We start from the raw sequence: 16,727 nt of genomic DNA on the forward strand, positions 1-16,727 counted from the left end.
AAAACGCATAATACGGGAAAACTCACAACAAATATACGAGTGACGTGCAAACATATGTAATGGATGGATATATGTGTCAACTCTTACAACACTAGACACGCAAAATGCAGCAAATGTTAGCAATGTTTTGCTGCAGTGTAACAGCAATTTAAGAAGCTAGCTAGCATTAGCACGTTACCTCTGAGAGCGGATGTGCCTCACGTAGATTAGATTGAGGACCTTGTATTTTGGAGAAAATAGCACTTTGTCGATGCTCAAGCTCACATTCAGTCCTCTTTCGTAATATTTAAGTCACTAATTCCGTGAATGGTTGCATTGCAAACTGTTGCCGTTCGCTACCGACATTACGCCTGCGTGGTTGCCACGTAACAACGTCAAAGTGTCACGTGACTGTGCAGCGCCAAAAAAAACCTACGCATTTAACGTAGCATTTTTTTCTGTACTATGCTGTCGATTCACAACTCTTTATAAAAATACTTTTACATATTTATAAATATAACCCAGATAACAATGTGGATTAATCCGTATTTTAAGAAGGATGTGTTGCTTCTGTAGTTTGTATTATTTTTTTATGTTGCGTTGGCTAGTGTATAACCAGGACACAAACAAATCTGAAATTCATGTCATGTCATCTTTTAAACAAAAAAAATCTGTTAATTTTGGGGAGGACGAAGGATTATTCTTACAATAATCTATCAAATCTACCATAATTATTGATGACATGCAGCAGGAAACGTGGTCAGTGAACCCCCTCTAAAACATGTACATATAATACAGTATTTATTATCAAACACACAAACGTATCACTGTGACTTTAACCGCTCTTAAAAGTTAACTCTTAGCCCCGCCCATTGCCCTATGATAGGTGGAACATAACAGCCCGATGCGGAAGCTCTTTTCATTGGACTCTCTCTTACTGGCACACCTCACAGCATGATGGTAAGCGGCATTTTTTTTTACTCATTTGTTTTCCATTATCTCATTTAAATGATATTGTAGGGGTGGCACATTTACAAGAAGACACCATTAAATGTTAGTGAGGCTCTGGATAAAAGTGTTAAGTCAATGGAATGGTCCACTCCCCAGAACAATATTGGAATCCCCATCTCTTTGTCATCATCCATGAACTAGGAAGTAGTTGTCTAATAAATGTTAATAGTTCACCCTCTGTGAAGGTCTGTACTCGTTGATATTCTAGGTGTGGGCCATTATATCATGAGTAATTGCATTATATCTTTACATCTTATTTTACAACTTGGTTTTTTTTTTATTATTCAACAGGTATCAAGTCGGGTATCACTGCATTTTATGTAAGTACTTGATGTACCCTGCTTGAAATGATGAGTCAGTAGTACATTTGGGTGTACAGTATTTGCAAAGTGGAAAGGCGATGACATCCAGTCCAAGCCACAATGTAGTAATGTGCATTCATTCCAATGGTCAAATGAGACAAAATACTGCACTGAGAAACCCAAACTAATACTACTTGCTTGTAGCTACTACTTTATATCACTCTCATGTGTTCATATTGAGTGGATTATCATTCTCTCTTGTTAGAAATAAAAGTCGTCTCCATCAACTACTGGCTGTGTTTCTCACCGTGATTTGGCTCTCAGGTGAGTGGTTCCTTTACTTTTATATCAGCATGACGTCATGATTTAGTGTGTATATCATATTTCGTATCATATTGTCCATTTTGTTTACATGCAAATCCACATTTAAACACTTTTCATTTTCATACACACTCACACACAGAATTCCCGGTCCATAACATTTATTTGACACGGTCACATTTTGATAAAGTCTCACATGAGCACTGATAAATAGATAAGTAATTATTCTACATATATTTTATTCCAGGTTGATGTTGGGATCCTTTTGTTTGAATGGTTTGAATTTGAGCACTTTTTTTTTTTGTCCACTCACCATGATTTAAGTCTGCATATTAATTTGATACCAAATTGAAGAGGGGAATATTTAACAAACATGATAATCCTGATTCCAAAAATTCAAAAACACCTAATTGTCCAATATAAATGAATTAATCAAAATTATTATGTGCTTCATATAAATACACATAGAACAATCATGTTTCATGCTCTGTCTCCCTTCTGCTGTCCGCTTTGTGCAGGCACCGTGAGGCATTCAGGCACATTAATAATGTTTTTCATTTTTATTCTCGTACACCTATGACAATTGGAAACTACAGAAATGCAGACACATGGAAACTCTACAGTACAGCTACTTAAAGACTCGTCGACTCGTTAGTAACAGGGAAGGAGTTATGATTGTGGTCATAAATGAACAACTGTCAAGCCACAAATAAATATGTGGTTAAAAAAGTCACAAACACCTCATTGTGGTCCGCACTGATCGTTTCCTCAAGATGTACAATAGGGTTTGTAAATATGCGACTGAAAATAAGTAGAATAGAATAGACTTCCATCAATATCGTATGCGTTAAAAGGCTACATTAACTAGATTTGGAAGAAAGGCAAAGGACGACTGTATGGTAGAGGAACTCGGAACAAGTGTAAAGGGGATAAAGAACCGCCAAGTTGTGAGAGGAAATGAGACATTTACTGCATCATGATCTTCACACCCCCTCACAGTTGGAAAAAGAGAAGTCCAGCACTCAATGATCTGAAATAAATATAATAAATATGTATAAACACATTGAATTTTTGTTGTACTTGCAAACGCTGACATATCCTTCATTTTTTTTCTAATCCTTCCAATTTAATTTTAATGGTATATTGGCTTGGCTTTATTTTCAAAATGTACTTTCAATTGACTGTAATGTGTTGAGTGGTGGTTGAATTGCTCTTGTTATTGTGGCTCATCAATATCAAGAATCTATATTATGGCGGGACAAGCCTGGACACCTAATTATAATGTCATAATGTCTGTATACATTATTGATTGTGTCATACAGCTGACAAAACGTTTTAGTACTGATCATGAATCCAGTATGCTTATGGACTGAACTCTTACCTTTTGCTTCTCTTCCAGGAAGCACTGCTCTGATTCAGCTCACAAGGGAGATTGGTGAGAATGTGACGATTTCTTGCCCTGTGGAAAGACAAAAAATCAAATTCTTCTACCTTCAGAAGGCTCAAGTTTTTGTAAATGGCTTTCATGCTTCGAAAAAGATTGAAAAGAAATGGGAAAACACCAATGTGGTACGCGGCAATGCTACAGTGCAAATGTTACATTTGAACGCCTCACACAACGGGGACTACGACTGCCACATCCAGTACGATGGCAGAGAAAATGTTTCCTCTACTGTCATACACCTGAGTGTCACAGGTACAAATATCATTATCATTATTTCCCAGCAAGTCTCTCTCGCTTTATTTACACTGTGATTCGTACCATTTTCCAGCCAGATACAGCAAACCAAAAATCACCATGTCCTGCGATGACAACATCTGCTTGGTGACGTGTGCCTCACACGGAGGTTATCCACTCGCCAATCTGACGTGGAATGATGTTGATCACAACAGCAGCCAATGGTGGAAGGTTCTGAATGTCAGTGAAGAGCGCGATCCGGACACCTGGCTGTACAACACTTCCAGCACTTCATCCTTCAACTGCTCCGACGTGAAAAAAAGGCAGATCAGTTGTTGCGTGGGTGATGTCACATCTGATGTGTTATCTGTCTGTGAGTACTACATTCCATCCATCATCTGAAGCAGTGGTTCGCAACTGGTTTGGCTGCAGGACCCACCATCATCCCTCGGGGACAAGCGGCAACCCAAATTACATAAAATGTTCAACTCATTCATTCATTTTCTGCCGCTTATCCTCACGAGGGTCGCAGGGGTGCTGGAGCCTATCCCAGCTGAGAGGTGGGTACACCCTGGGATGGTCGCCAGCCAATCACATAGAGACAAACAACCATTCACACTCACATTAATACCTATGGACAATTTGGAGTCGCCAATTAACCTAGCATGTTTTTGGAATGTGGGAGGAAGCAGGAGAACCCGTAGAAAACGGGGAGAACATGCAAACTCCACACGGAAATGGCCGAGGGTGGAATTGAACTGATGTCTCCTAGCTACGAGGCCTGCGTGTTAACCACACCTGCAGCCTGAGGTGAAACATGTTTTAAGAAAATCTAGCGAATCCGGTTGCTGATTCAACTCTGATAAAGTAGTTCAAAAAATGAGATTACCAAAGTAATAGGAAGCCATTTCTGTGCCTGGGTCAATAGCTCTAACATGAAACGTCTCATCGTACTGTATCTGGGAGTCTTCATTGTAGGTGGAATTCCCCTATGTAACACAACATGAGCTGACATGCTTGTCTCTTCAACCCCCCCCCCCCCCCCCCCCCCCCACTTAAGTTTGGCCAGGTTGCCAATAAACAAGGCACACGCCCTCACATTCACAAACACAAGACTTTTTTTTTTTTTTATGGCTGACTGACTACATTCCATGCTATTTTACAGCCATCGGTTAATATTGCACCGCACTCAAGCATACGGTCATTTTCATTGGGATGCTCTGATCAAACGGCCACATGTGCACACATGCGATCGGCGAATGCTGATAATCGACTTTCAAATGCATTTCTGCTGTGCAACCTCGGGATGCCAACAAAACGACGTAATATCGTAATGAGCTTGAGATGCCAGCGTGTTTGATCGCTCCCTTCCCAAACCTATGGCAGTTCAACTAGTATTGCATCTTTGTTTACACAATTTGCCTATATGGCACTGGCTGTACTTTGTATTGGCAGCAGCTAGCAGCCAGCTAGCGTTCACCTTGTTCCTGGCCTGACTCCAAAAATGACTTTTTACCACAGTGACATTTTCTCATCCAAAGGTGTTCCAAAGGATCCTCCTAACATTTCCATTCCGATTGGGCTCGGGATTGGGATTGGAATTGGAATCTTCTCCATGCTGGGGCTTGCATTGGTTCTATTGGTGCGGAAACGTAAAAAAGAAAACAAAAACAAAGGTAAGGAAGCATTAAAAATACATTAGTGGCAATTTTAAAAAAAAGCATTTCTGAAACTTGGCTACCAGAATAGTCGATGCCAATATAGTAATTACTTTTCTTTTTCAATTTACAGAAGCTGGGGACCCAAAGTAAGTGAATATTTCTCTCAACTTTCTACACTTAATCCCTTACTTTGGCTTGTGTACAACTTCTCTAGGAGGAATACTCAGTCATTTTTGTTTAAATGGTTATTGCATTCCACCATTATCCACATTATTCTGTGACAAATGATCAAAGTGCTTTAACCGGCTATGGAAAATGCTAACAAATAGAAATCCATAATAGACTAGATAGACTAGGACATCATTTTAAATGCTCACACTCAGAGTCATCACTGCCCACTTCCTTCCTCCTGCCTTCAGAGAAAACATTCCCCTCAAATAAAGCCAAAGAACAAAGATTGTACGTCTGTGAACTGCGGCCATCAAGACTCCAAAGTGGTTCATTATGGTATCCCATAATGCCATCGTCATCATCAGTAGCTCTTTGAAATGAACAATTCATTTCTGTGAATTTCTTAAAGTTGAATGTGATTGCTATTTTTTTTTTTTTCCTTTTGGTTTATTTTGTTATGGTGTCCATGATACGGCAGTTGGATGGACCGTTCACCCACTAAGCTGAAACTAAGGTGCAATCATTATGTGAGTTTTGTCACATGTGTACATGTATTTTAATATTTGTAACTATTTTTACAAGGGATATTAGTCGAGTACAGCAATATTTCTACAGTCCGGAATTATTTCCATGTCTCGCCTTTGGATTGTAAAGTGTTACGCTTTGCTCTTTTGTGCTCGAATGTGACGAAACGGCACAAAACAAAATAACACAAAAACAAAGCACTGGTTAGGCAGGGGTGGAAGTAAGGGGTCTTCTTTGTTTTTTTATATACTTCTAATCCAATATCACACCCCAGGAAGCAGTGTTTTGGCACTTTTTCTATAACTTGTATTGCCTATTGTATAAGTATTTTTCTCATATTTTGCACAAACTATGTCTACTTGAAGAGGGTTTACTACATCCGGTGGCATCACAATATAAGCACAATGTGTTCATTACAGTTTGAGGGAAAAACTGTATGAGTTGATATCGGTATTTGTAATGAAGTGTTGGACAGTATCGGCTATCTGTAAGAAAGCCATCTCTAATTTACAATAATGTATTGTAAGATTTCAATGAAATATAAAAAGTGAAGTTTTTCTCATCAGTTATGTAAGCTAACGATAATACAGTACAGTATCAGGTACACCTTCATTAGACATATTGTTTAATTAATACATTTTCAATATAGCTTTCAAATGAGACCAGTTCTTGTATTGAATCTTGGTAATGGTAATGGTTTTACTTCATACCCTCCATCTGGTACTTTTACAATCAGTAACTGTTACATTTGTTCACTTCCTGCTTTCTAATATAGTTTAAGGGTTTTTTTAAATTTTATTAATTTTATTTCTGTCACGTACCAAAGTAGGAGGTGATATGAGCATCCAATGACATAATGGGTACCATAGTAAGTGTCAATATAGTGATATATATAGCACATCATGACTGGTTCAAGACTCTTCATCCTTGTATTTAGCAAACATCAACTGCTTGTATTGTTTCTTGAATTGGCTCATCATTGTGCATTGTTTGAGGGTCTTACTCAATCCAATCCATAGTTTGATTCCACATACTGAAACGCTATGGCTTTTTAACGTAGTCCTAGCATATAAGTGTTTCAAATTTAGTTCTTCCCTGAGAATCTTATGAATATCTGTGTATCTAAGAAACATTTCTGGGATGTGCTGTTTGAAATTGTTACACATTTCACTACTTGAAAGAGCACTGCCTTTAAAGGTAAAGATGTCCAAAACACTGTTCTCAGATTGTTGCTATGTATATGTTGTTTTAATCACGTTAGTCATTAAAGATTGTCTTTTGACAAGGGATTCTTATTAATCCATCAATGAATGAAAATACTATTGTCTGAATTGAATAGACTGAATTGTAAAATGTGAAAAACATTGAGACAATATACACATTAAATTTTATTGTATTGTAATGACGTGTTGCATTTGTGCATGTGTTTCAATGGAGAGATATGTTCCGGGGTTGGGAAGGAAAAGGGGTGACGGACAGGAAGTGAGGCAGAACCAGCATGCTGTTAAGGAGCATAGTTCTTTTCGACCTTAATTTAAAAAAAAACGGTTGTTGTTCCGCCCGTCTGGTCTGGTGTTTAGCCGAGCGTAGTGTTACGGAATATTTTGTATTTCATACAACATTTTAAGAAAGTTAGTCGCAGTCCCAACCAAGTTAGGGAGGGAATTACTGGTAATTTGTAACACCCCCCCCCCCCCCCCCCCCCCCGCTTTAAGCCACATAGAGTAGTCTACGTATTGTATATGTACTGTACAATGGTGTTGGTCTCACCTGCATTATCTTCTATGGCCACTAGGTGTAGCTATGGCACCGACAAGTGATCCATTCATTTTCAACGAGTCCAGACGTGCTAGCAGCATGAACAATCCTGCAAGGCAACATTTCATCAGACAATGGAAGTATTTATTTTTAAATTGAATACATGATGATAGATGCCAATTATTAGTTTGACAGTGTCTGACAGCGTACAGTATTTAAATCATAGACTTACTTGAAGTAACTGTCATGGTTTAGCTTCTTATACTGTTCCTCATTCGTCTTTCTCCGAGCGACTCGTACAGACTTCCGGTGGTCCTTTCCATGCATGCTGTGTTTACATTGGGGCAGAGGAGCTACACCAGGTTGGTTGCACTTCAGGAATGTAACCCTGAGGTCCCAACCACCACCTCCCCTCTCTTCTGTCCCCTTCCATGGCTTCTCCCCCCACCTTATAAGGACTCATTTCCCGTTTCCCAATTTCCCTCTCTGTTTCTTCTTATGTCATTTCCTTCTGGATGCTCTCCTCCATCTAATTATCCGGTCCTCCGCCACATCAGCTCCACTAAACACCCACAAAGAGTAAAAAAAAAATTCTCATTGGAGCCTGTACTCTATCTACCTCACATTTCCTTAAAATTCAAAGGAATACCCCCCACTTCCCTGTCATCATTCCCGTGTTGTCTAACCCAAACAAAGCAGTTGGACTTTCGTCTGCGGTGGCTGTAAAAGAGAAGCACACAGCATGTCAGACCGGCTTGAAACATAAGCATTAGTCTGGTAAAGAGGATATGAGACATGAGCTATTGAGCTACTATTTGGACGTTGTGGCTTCTAAATGTATCCCTCACCGTATACAACGTCCTGAATAAAACTTCTACAGCCAAGCTTACATTAACTTCCAGGAGAAAAAGTCATTTTCTTAACAGTGTTATTAAATGTAAAATGTGTTTCATTGTAGTGACAGTGAAGAATATATATAAATATATATGTATGCTAGTAATTGTGTGGAGCTGCTCTATAGGGATCCACAACTCAATACAAAGGGCAAGAAAATGAGCATAATAGGTCAACTTTAACACCTGAAAGAAAACCTGAAAAAATTTTTCATTTTCAAGACAAAATAGGTGTGTATTGTGTAACCAGCTCTGTTGTGGAAGCCCACTTTACTCAAAGTCAAACATATTACATGTACCGTCATGTGAAAACGTTTTGCATTACTGTAAATAAAATTTATTTGAAAAAATTTGAAAAAAAAAACGGAGAACGCAAAGTTTTCCTTCATGACTGGAGTGTTCCTGACTAAATTATTAATTAATTAATTAATTCATTCATTTTCTACCGCTGTCACCGGGGTCCATCCCAGCTGTCTTCGGGCGAGCGGCAGGGTACACCCTGGACTGGTGGCCAGCCAATCACAGGGCACATAAAGACAAACAACCATTCACACTCACATTCATACCTATGGACAATTTGGATAATTATAATTAACCTAGCATGTTTTTGGAATGTGGGAGGAAACCGGAGTACCCGGAGAAAACCCATGCATGCACGGGGAGAACATGCAAACTCCACACAGAGATGGACGATCTCCTAGCTTTCTCCTAGCTGTGAGGTCACTCGGCGGCCATGCAAGCCAATATTTACCATACTAGCAAAAAAATAAACACAAATATAAATGGTATTTATTTTCAGAGAAAAATGGTCAAGCCGTGCAGCATGGCGGTCGAGTGGTTAGCGCGCAGACCTCACAGCTAGGAGACCAGGGTTCAATTCCACCCTCAGCCATCTCTGTGTGGAGTTTGCATGTGTGCACGTGCATGCGTGGGTTTTCTCCGGGGACTCCGGTTTCCTCCCACATTCCAAAAACATGCCAGGTTAATTGTCCATAGGTATGAATGTGAGTGTGAATGGTTGTTTGTCTATATGTGCCCAGTGATTGGCTGGCCACCAGTCCAGGGTGTACCCCGCCTCTCGCCCGAAGACAGCTGGCTCCAGCACCCCCGCGACCCTCGTGAGGAAAAAGCGGTAGAAAATGGTCAAGACTTCTATATCATGGTGCCAAATGATGTCTCCTCAAGTGAGTCAGAGCTTTTCTTCCTGTCACTCACACACACACACACCAGTGATTCGGAGCAATGCAGCTGCAACAGCAAACTCCACACAGAGAAGCCCGAGGGTGGAATTGAACCTTGGTCTCCTAGCTGTGAGGTCAGCGTGCTAACCACTCGACCGCCGTGCCACCCCTGACTAAATTAGCATTTGTTTAATTTAAACAATTTTGAAGCACAAATTGACAGCTTTATGGAGAAAGATGGTTTATCTAGTGTGGAATCTAGTGTGGACTCTGTATGAGTAACATTATTTCTCCGGAGACTCCTTTACACGGCCATTTTAGGTCAGGAATGTTTTTGTTGCACCTTACAGCTCCATGTAAACTGTACCGGGACCATTATCTGGCTAAAGAGGAAGTATCAGTGTGTCAATGTTTATAGCAATGCTGCAAGACGGTGGACTAACTTTAAAGGCCAACTGTTGGCATGGATGGTCCCATGTTCATCATCCTCAGTAGACTCGAGGTAGACAGATGTACATTGGCGCCATGCCCAATGGAACCATTAGCACCTTTATGTAATACTGATGCACCAAATGAGTTGTTAGCCAAAGCCTTTTTTTAACTCGACCGTGACCCAATATCTTAAGTGCGTGTGTGTGTGGGGGGGGGGGGCGAAATCTGAGCAGACATTGACAATATTAATAGAACTGCTTAAGATTTGACCTTTACTTCTCAACATACAAAACACCCTCACACATGCATGCATCCTTGCATCCATTCGTCTGTAAGTCCGCTGCCAGAAACATTAAGACAGGTGATCAGACCGAAACAGACTGTCCCCCTGGGAGGATCGTGTGAGGGAAGCCCGTGGGAGGAAAGAGTACGAGGGAGCGGGACAACGAGATGTCCACTTGGCTGCAGTTTGTTGGCAGCTTCATGTTTCCGTAGAGGATCAACATCAAAGGCCATCACAATTTGAATGCTATGTCGTGATGGGGCGCAAGTGACCCCCGTATCTGCTATATCTGCAACAACATTGTAGGCTCTGTAGGCCCCCGTGGACAGTGCACTTTTTGTATGATAAGACAACAATAACCTTGTAAAAAAATGCTTTTTTGTTTCATATTTCATAGGAACAATGACAACATGATTAGCGTAATGCCTGTCCGGAATCTGAAATGCAGCCATGTACCGTGCATGCCAGGCTAGGAGTTGGCAATATCACTCGTAAGGAAACACTACTCTCATGCACACTAATTGCTTTTCATTACAGGTTTTATCCAATTTCAGTCGTTTACATTTCTAGTCTTTTCTCCTTGCTTTGCAGTTAACTGAACAATGAATCTATTTTGGCCTCTTGTGGGCTAAATGTACTTCCGTCCATCCGTTTTCGGGTGAGATGCAGGGTACACTCTGGACTGGTCAGTAGCCAATCACTGGGCTCATATACACAAACAACCATTCACACTCACACAAACTTTTTTTAGTGCCACGTTTGTGCTGTTTTGAGCAGTTAAAATAAACTTTTGTTTTTGAGTTATTACAGTTTATTACATAGGTCAACCAAAGGTCACCCAGACCCCCCTCCCCCGCATGCTCGGAATGAAACCAAAACAGTCCAAATTTTTTTGAGCAAAGTTACTGTTAAAATGAACGTTTATGCTGCTTTCGTTTTTTGAGTTATTAATGATTTAAGTTGGCGACCAGTCCAGGGTGTACCCCGCCTCTCGCCTGAAGACAGCTGGGATAGGCTCCAGCACCCCCCAGCACCCCCGCAACCCTCATGAGGATAAGCGGTAGAAAATGAATGAATTAATGAATGAATGGTTGAAAAAAAAACAAGCAAAATTGTGCCCTGTGATTGGCTGGCCACCAGTCCAGGGTGTACCCCGCCTCTCGCCTGAAGGCAGCTGGGATAGGCTCCAGCACCCCCGCGACCCTTGTGAGGAAAAAGCGGTAGAAAATGAATGAATGAATGAATGATTTAAGTTTTGGCATATTACATAATCAGCCCAACATGCTTGTAAGGTAAACAAAATAGCACAAAATGTAGCACAAAAAATGAGACTATTTGACCAGTTTTGAGTGGGCTGGCGGGGTCAAATTCAGTCAGGTAACTTTTTCCAGTGAAGGCCACATTCATTCATTCATTTTCTACCGCTTTTTCCTCACAAGGGTTGCGGGGGGTGCTGGAGCCTATCCCAGCTGTCTTTGGGCGAGAGGCGGGGTACACCCTGGACTGGTGGCCAGCCAATCACAGGGCACATATAGTCAAACAACCATTCACACTCACATTCATACCTATGGACAATTTGGAGTCGCCAATTAACCTAGCATGTTTTTGGAATGTGGGAGGAAACCGGAATACCCGGAGAAAACCCACGCAAACTCCACACAGAGATGGCCGAGGGTGGAATTTAACCCTGGTCTCCTAGCTGTGAGGTCTGCGCGCTAACCACTCGACCGCCGTGAAGGCCACATAATCTTCATAAATTTTCTTGTCATAATTTCATGACTTTAATCCCATAATATATAATTTAACATCATTTATTCCCATCATATTATAACCCCCCCCCCCCCCCCCCCATAGCCAACATTACTACTGCTTCTGTTAATTTTTTCTATAACAACAAAACATTATTATTTAATATTTCAACTTTAGGCTACTAAAAATGACATCTTTCCTCATAATAATTTTGACAGCAACTTGAGAAAAATAAAGAAAAACATTCAAAGTTAACTTTAGTTATATTAGTTATGTCAAAAGCAAAATGAAAGTATTTTAGTTGCTACAAACTCCACAAAAATATACTTCAGAAAAAATGTAATTCCTTTGACAGGAGTGCCTTCAGGAATAATAATGAAGACTGTATTTTTCTGTGGTAGTCAGCCAGAGCTGAAGGAAGAGCGCACAAGTGTACAGGATGTACTGTCTCTTTAAGAGGACGCAATTAGAAGGTGGAACTGAGAAAAGAAGTAAGGAAGAATAGCTGACGTGCTTCTCAAGCTGGGGATAACCGACACTACAAGTTTACTGCATGCCTCCACCATCAGTTCCAAGCAGAGACATCTGTGCATGTTTTCCACATTTAGGTATCAAAACTGTTGTCTGAATTTGTAAACGTGGAAAAGTGTATGCGAGTGTGTAATGGAAGACACCTTAGAGACAGTTAGAAGGTCATTCATGTACTGCTCACGTTGCTTTGATCATTTTCTTCTCACCTCTGAAATAGACCAGAGAGGACAGCACAAACTTTCGCACCGTGTGCAAGACATGTGTGTGTGTGTGTGTGTGTGTATTTGAGCAAGGGAGGGGGAAGGATTGATGGAGTGTTTGCCTTCCATGCTGATAGGGAATCCACACTTGTTTGTAGTGCACAAGCATGTGTTTGCATGACTACACTAATGTGTTTGCACCCGTACCTTTGCTTGCCAGGGTTCTCATTGAACATTTGGACGTGTCTATGCACATAAATGGGCATGGCGGGCGTGAGTGAAGACGGGAGTGTCAAGACCTGGAATAATGATTTTAATTATTATTATGGTAATAGAATGGTAATGGTTTTATTTCATTTGAGCATGCATCAGATTACAATTGAGTGCATCCCATAATCAGTTCACAGTTCCACATGTCCAAAAGGAGTACCTACCCCTCCATCTGGTACTTTTACAATCAGTAACTGTTACATTTGTTCACTTCCTGCTTTCCATAAGACATTCATTAATTCATTCATTCATTTTCTACCGCTTTTCCTCACGAGGCTTGCGGGGGGTGCTGTAGCCTATGCCAGCTGTCTTTGGGCGAGAGGCGGGGTACACCCTGGACTGGTGGCCAGCCAATCACAGGGCACATATAGACAAACAACCATTCACACTCACATTCATACCTATGGACAATTTGGAGTCGACAATTAACATAGCATGTTTTTGGAATGTGGGAGGAAACCGGAGTACCCGGGGGAAACCCAGGCATGTACGGGGAGAACATGCAAACTCCACACAAAGATGGCCGAGGGTGGAATTGAACCCTGGTCGCCTAGCTGTGAGGTCTGCGTGCTAACCACTCGCCCACCGTGCCGCCCGACTTTGAAAAAAATACCATTTATATTTGTGTTTATTTTTGTGCTAGTATGGTAAATATTGGATTGCATGGCCGCCGAGTGGCCTCACAGCTAACCACTCGACCGCCGTGCCGCCCTTGTATAATACAGTTTAAGGTTTTTTTTGTTTTGTTTTGTTTTGTTTTTTTTAATAATGCACCTCGTACTTCGGTGCATTTTTTAAATTTTTATCCTAACATCATTTAATTTTTTTAATTTTAATTTTAATTTTAATTTTAATTTTAATTTTAATTTTAATTTTAATTTTAATTTTAATTTTAATTTTAATTTTAATTTTAATTTTAATTTTAATTTTAATTTTAATTTAATTTTTGTCATGTACCGAAGTACGAGGTGATATGAGCATCCAATGACATAATGGGTACCATAGTAAGGGTCAATATAGTGATATATATAGCACATCATGACTGGTTCAAGACTCTACATCCTTGTATTTATCAACATCATTATGTTGCCTTAGTGTAGTGATGTCCAAAGTGCAGCTCTGAGTTCATTCACGGCCTGCAGCTTGTTTTTTATTGGTCATTACATATGTAAAATTGTATTTAAAAATCTGTTTTTAGAGCTAGTACTTGATTTAAGAAATAATTGAACACTCTTCTTTTTTATGTTTAGGGGGAAAAACTATAGTATATAGTACAGTATATTACTTTCACATGTGCACTCCATCAATGTCTACTTAATTGACTACGTTAGACTCCCATTCAAAACATCGTTTGTGGTTTCCAACACAGCTTCAGTCCGGGTGGTGAGTGAGTGAGTCCCACACACGTTTGATCGAACACTCACAGTTAAACAGATATTATTTCATACTGTCATGCAGGGTTTGACAAACCTTTCCAATTAGAAATGTGATCCCTTGCAGGAAACTGAAGCTACTAAAGTACATGATGTATTGTCATATCCTGCAAATACCGTAACAAAAAAATAATGACAACACAACCGGCATTCATTATTATAACAAACTTAATTAAAGACATCTGCCAAAAAAATAGGGATGCTTAATCCTAATTAAATGACATTGTTTTCCACCGGGGGTGGGGGGGGGGGGGTATGTGTATCCCACATGAGTGGAAAGATGCATTTATGTCCAAATTCCAAAACAACCACTGAGGAAAAGACAGGAAGCAGAATGGTGGCAGAGATGAGAATGCTGAGGTTCTCACTGGGAGTGACCAGGATGGATAGGATCAGGAACGAGTACATCAGAGGGACATTACATGTTAGAGGCCTTGGAGATAAAGTCAGAGAGGCCAGACTGAGATGGTTGGGACATGTCCAGAGGAGAGATAGTGAATATATTGGTAAAATGATGCTACCAGGTAGGAGGCGTAGTGTAAAACCAAAGATGAGGTTTATGGATGTAGTGAAGGAGGACATGAGGGTAGAGAGACAGATGCAGAAGACAGGGTTGAATGGAGGACATTGATTTGCAGTGGCGACCCCTCGAGTTCCACCCATCTTGATACAAGAGACTAATTTATCGTTTTGGCCGCCTTTTCTCTCACACCCTCCACACAGATTCAGTAACAATGGATGTTCCAATCATACCACTAATCCTATGAGCACACTTATGCTCATTGTTTGAACCAAACATGCTCTTTGTGTGTGTTCACCTTGACTTGATTGGTCCTTTTGGAGCTATTCAACAGGAAAAAAAATCCTTACTTGAATTAATGCCCAGAAAATAAGGAGTGCTTTTGTTTCAGAGCTTTCCACAGAGACCTTGTTTGGTTGCATTTCAAATGACTGAGAAGGCCCACAGGCACCATCACTTCATTATGGAGGTATTGCAGCATCCTAGGCAGGGGGAGGAGGGATGCAACACATGCTCGCTTGGGTTGTCCCAGAGGTCTTAGCGGGAGAAATCACTGGAAGCAGAATAGATGTGAAATATGAGAGAAAATAGTGGAGAAAGAAGTACAATCACAGAAGAACAGCACCTGTGCTTTCAGGCTGTCTGAGACCGCCGAAGAAAAGAACATTCGCACTTAAGAGAGGGTGTCGATCGAGATCATACCCATCTTGGCATATAGTAGGGGTTTCTGTATTGAACACCGGAGGGAACAGAATTTGTCTTTGAGTAGACTCGTGGTCAGATGTGTTGCTGTAAATGTTTTCTGGTGGGGGATGTACAGGAAGTGACATCAGGGTTCAGAGTCGAGTTTCAGCTTGAAGGTATTTGTTCAATTTTGCTAGCTAAAGATAAAAGCAAACACATAGTCTCACGAATACAAAGGATACTTATACACGCACCCCCGCAAAAAAAGGACTAACATGGAAATAATAATAATAATAAAGGAAAGATGCCTTGATGCCCCAGCGAACAAACAAAAGCAGAAACACCATGAAAGCGGTTCAAGCAAGGGCAGTGGCGAAAGCTGATTGGTCCAGGACTCCATCCAGCCTCAGGACTCCAGCCTGAAGTGTATAAACGCTGCGCTGTAATAAGACCCGCTTACTTGTAGGCATACAGGGACTGCAGATAAGCCCGGACGTCTGTATTAGGTATTGTTGTCAGGAATAAACAATCTGGTTCTCATTCTATAATTTGGTTCTTTAAGATTCCCTTGTCCTCTATTTGAAACCCACTTAGAGTCCTCAGGGGTAGGATTTCTACAAGCTTGGTCCCAAATGTAGGTGGCGTTTTTTCTGGGGAGTTTTATAAGGAATCATAGAAGCTTGCTTGTTATTACGATCAGAGATGGTAGATCTCCAGGAATCTCTCGGATCGCTGGTTAAGGTGGAAACATCGAGTACGCATATGACAGCTTGCTTTGCATCAAAGGAAAAGCAGAATGTTCCAGACGCCTTGATGCCCCTGCAAAGGAAAGATGACTTGATGCCCCAGCGAATCCTTGATGCCCCTGCGAACAAAGGATATATGCCTTGATGCCCCAGCGAACAAACAAAAGCAGAAACACCATGAAAGCGGTTCAAGCAAGGGCAGTGGCGAAAGTCCAGGACTCCAGCCTCAAGTGTATAAAAGGCCGGACAGGGAAAGGAAGGCTGCTTTTTTGCAGCTGTGCTGTAATAAGACCTGCTTACTTGTAGGCATACAGGGACTGTATTAGGTATTGTTGTCAGGAATAAACAATCTGGTTCTCATTCTATAATTTGGTTCTTTAAGATTCCCTTATCCTCTAT

At 40.8% G+C, this 16,727-nt stretch overlaps 2 protein-coding genes and 1 long non-coding RNA gene across 8 annotated transcripts in view; 1 reads left to right on the forward strand and 2 right to left on the reverse strand.

The window, feature by feature from the left end:
• LOC131134618 (cytoplasmic dynein 2 heavy chain 1) overlaps window positions 1-365 on the reverse strand; it is a 68,087-nt gene extending 67,722 nt beyond the window's left edge. For all 3 annotated transcript variants that reach the window (XM_058080102.1, XM_058080101.1, XM_058080104.1), the window contains exon 1: window positions 179-365. The gene's annotated coding sequence lies outside the window, so the exon portion shown is untranslated. The remainder of the gene's footprint in view (window positions 1-178) is intronic.
• Window positions 366-899: 534 nt separating this feature from the next.
• On the forward strand, window positions 900-6,933 carry LOC131134634 (programmed cell death 1 ligand 1). Of its 2 annotated transcripts, none has more exons than XM_058080126.1 (8): window positions 900-939; window positions 1,282-1,310; window positions 1,558-1,616; window positions 3,013-3,309; window positions 3,386-3,664; window positions 4,833-4,967; window positions 5,083-5,098; window positions 5,372-6,933. In XM_058080126.1, the coding sequence occupies exons 1-8, from the start codon at window positions 934-936 to the stop codon at window positions 5,391-5,393; spliced, it is 843 nt and encodes a 280-aa protein (XP_057936109.1). In that variant the 5' UTR covers window positions 900-933; the 3' UTR covers window positions 5,394-6,933. The 2 variants fall into 2 exon arrangements, with proteins under 2 accessions (XP_057936109.1, XP_057936108.1); XM_058080125.1 differs by having other exon boundaries at window positions 3,386-3,630.
• LOC131134635 (uncharacterized) lies at window positions 1,775-7,842 on the reverse strand. Of its 3 annotated transcripts, none has more exons than XR_009131434.1 (6): window positions 7,639-7,842; window positions 7,419-7,515; window positions 4,772-4,927; window positions 3,411-3,593; window positions 2,995-3,072; window positions 1,775-2,643 (listed from the first exon to the last, which is right to left on the reverse strand). It is a non-coding gene; the product is annotated as an uncharacterized LOC131134635 (long non-coding RNA). The 3 variants fall into 3 exon arrangements; XR_009131433.1 differs by having other exon boundaries at window positions 1,777-2,643; window positions 4,808-4,927; XR_009131435.1 differs by lacking the exon at window positions 3,411-3,593 and having other exon boundaries at window positions 1,776-2,643; window positions 4,808-4,927.
• Window positions 7,843-16,727: the final 8,885 nt, after the last annotated feature.

Source organism: Doryrhamphus excisus, chromosome 8, assembly GCF_030265055.1.
Source record: "Doryrhamphus excisus isolate RoL2022-K1 chromosome 8, RoL_Dexc_1.0, whole genome shotgun sequence".
Classification (NCBI taxonomy): Eukaryota; Metazoa; Chordata; class Actinopteri; order Syngnathiformes; family Syngnathidae; genus Doryrhamphus; species Doryrhamphus excisus.

Excerpts from the sequence above, each read along its gene's own strand:
- LOC131134634 (XM_058080125.1), top strand. Across the intron at positions 3,310-3,385 it reads CATACACCTGAGTGTCACAG|CCAGATACAGCAAACCAAAA; the intron begins GTACAAATATCA and ends ACCATTTTCCAG. Across the intron at positions 3,631-4,832 it reads AAAGGCAGATCAGTTGTTGC|GTGTTCCAAAGGATCCTCCT; the intron begins GTGGGTGATGTC and ends TCTCATCCAAAG.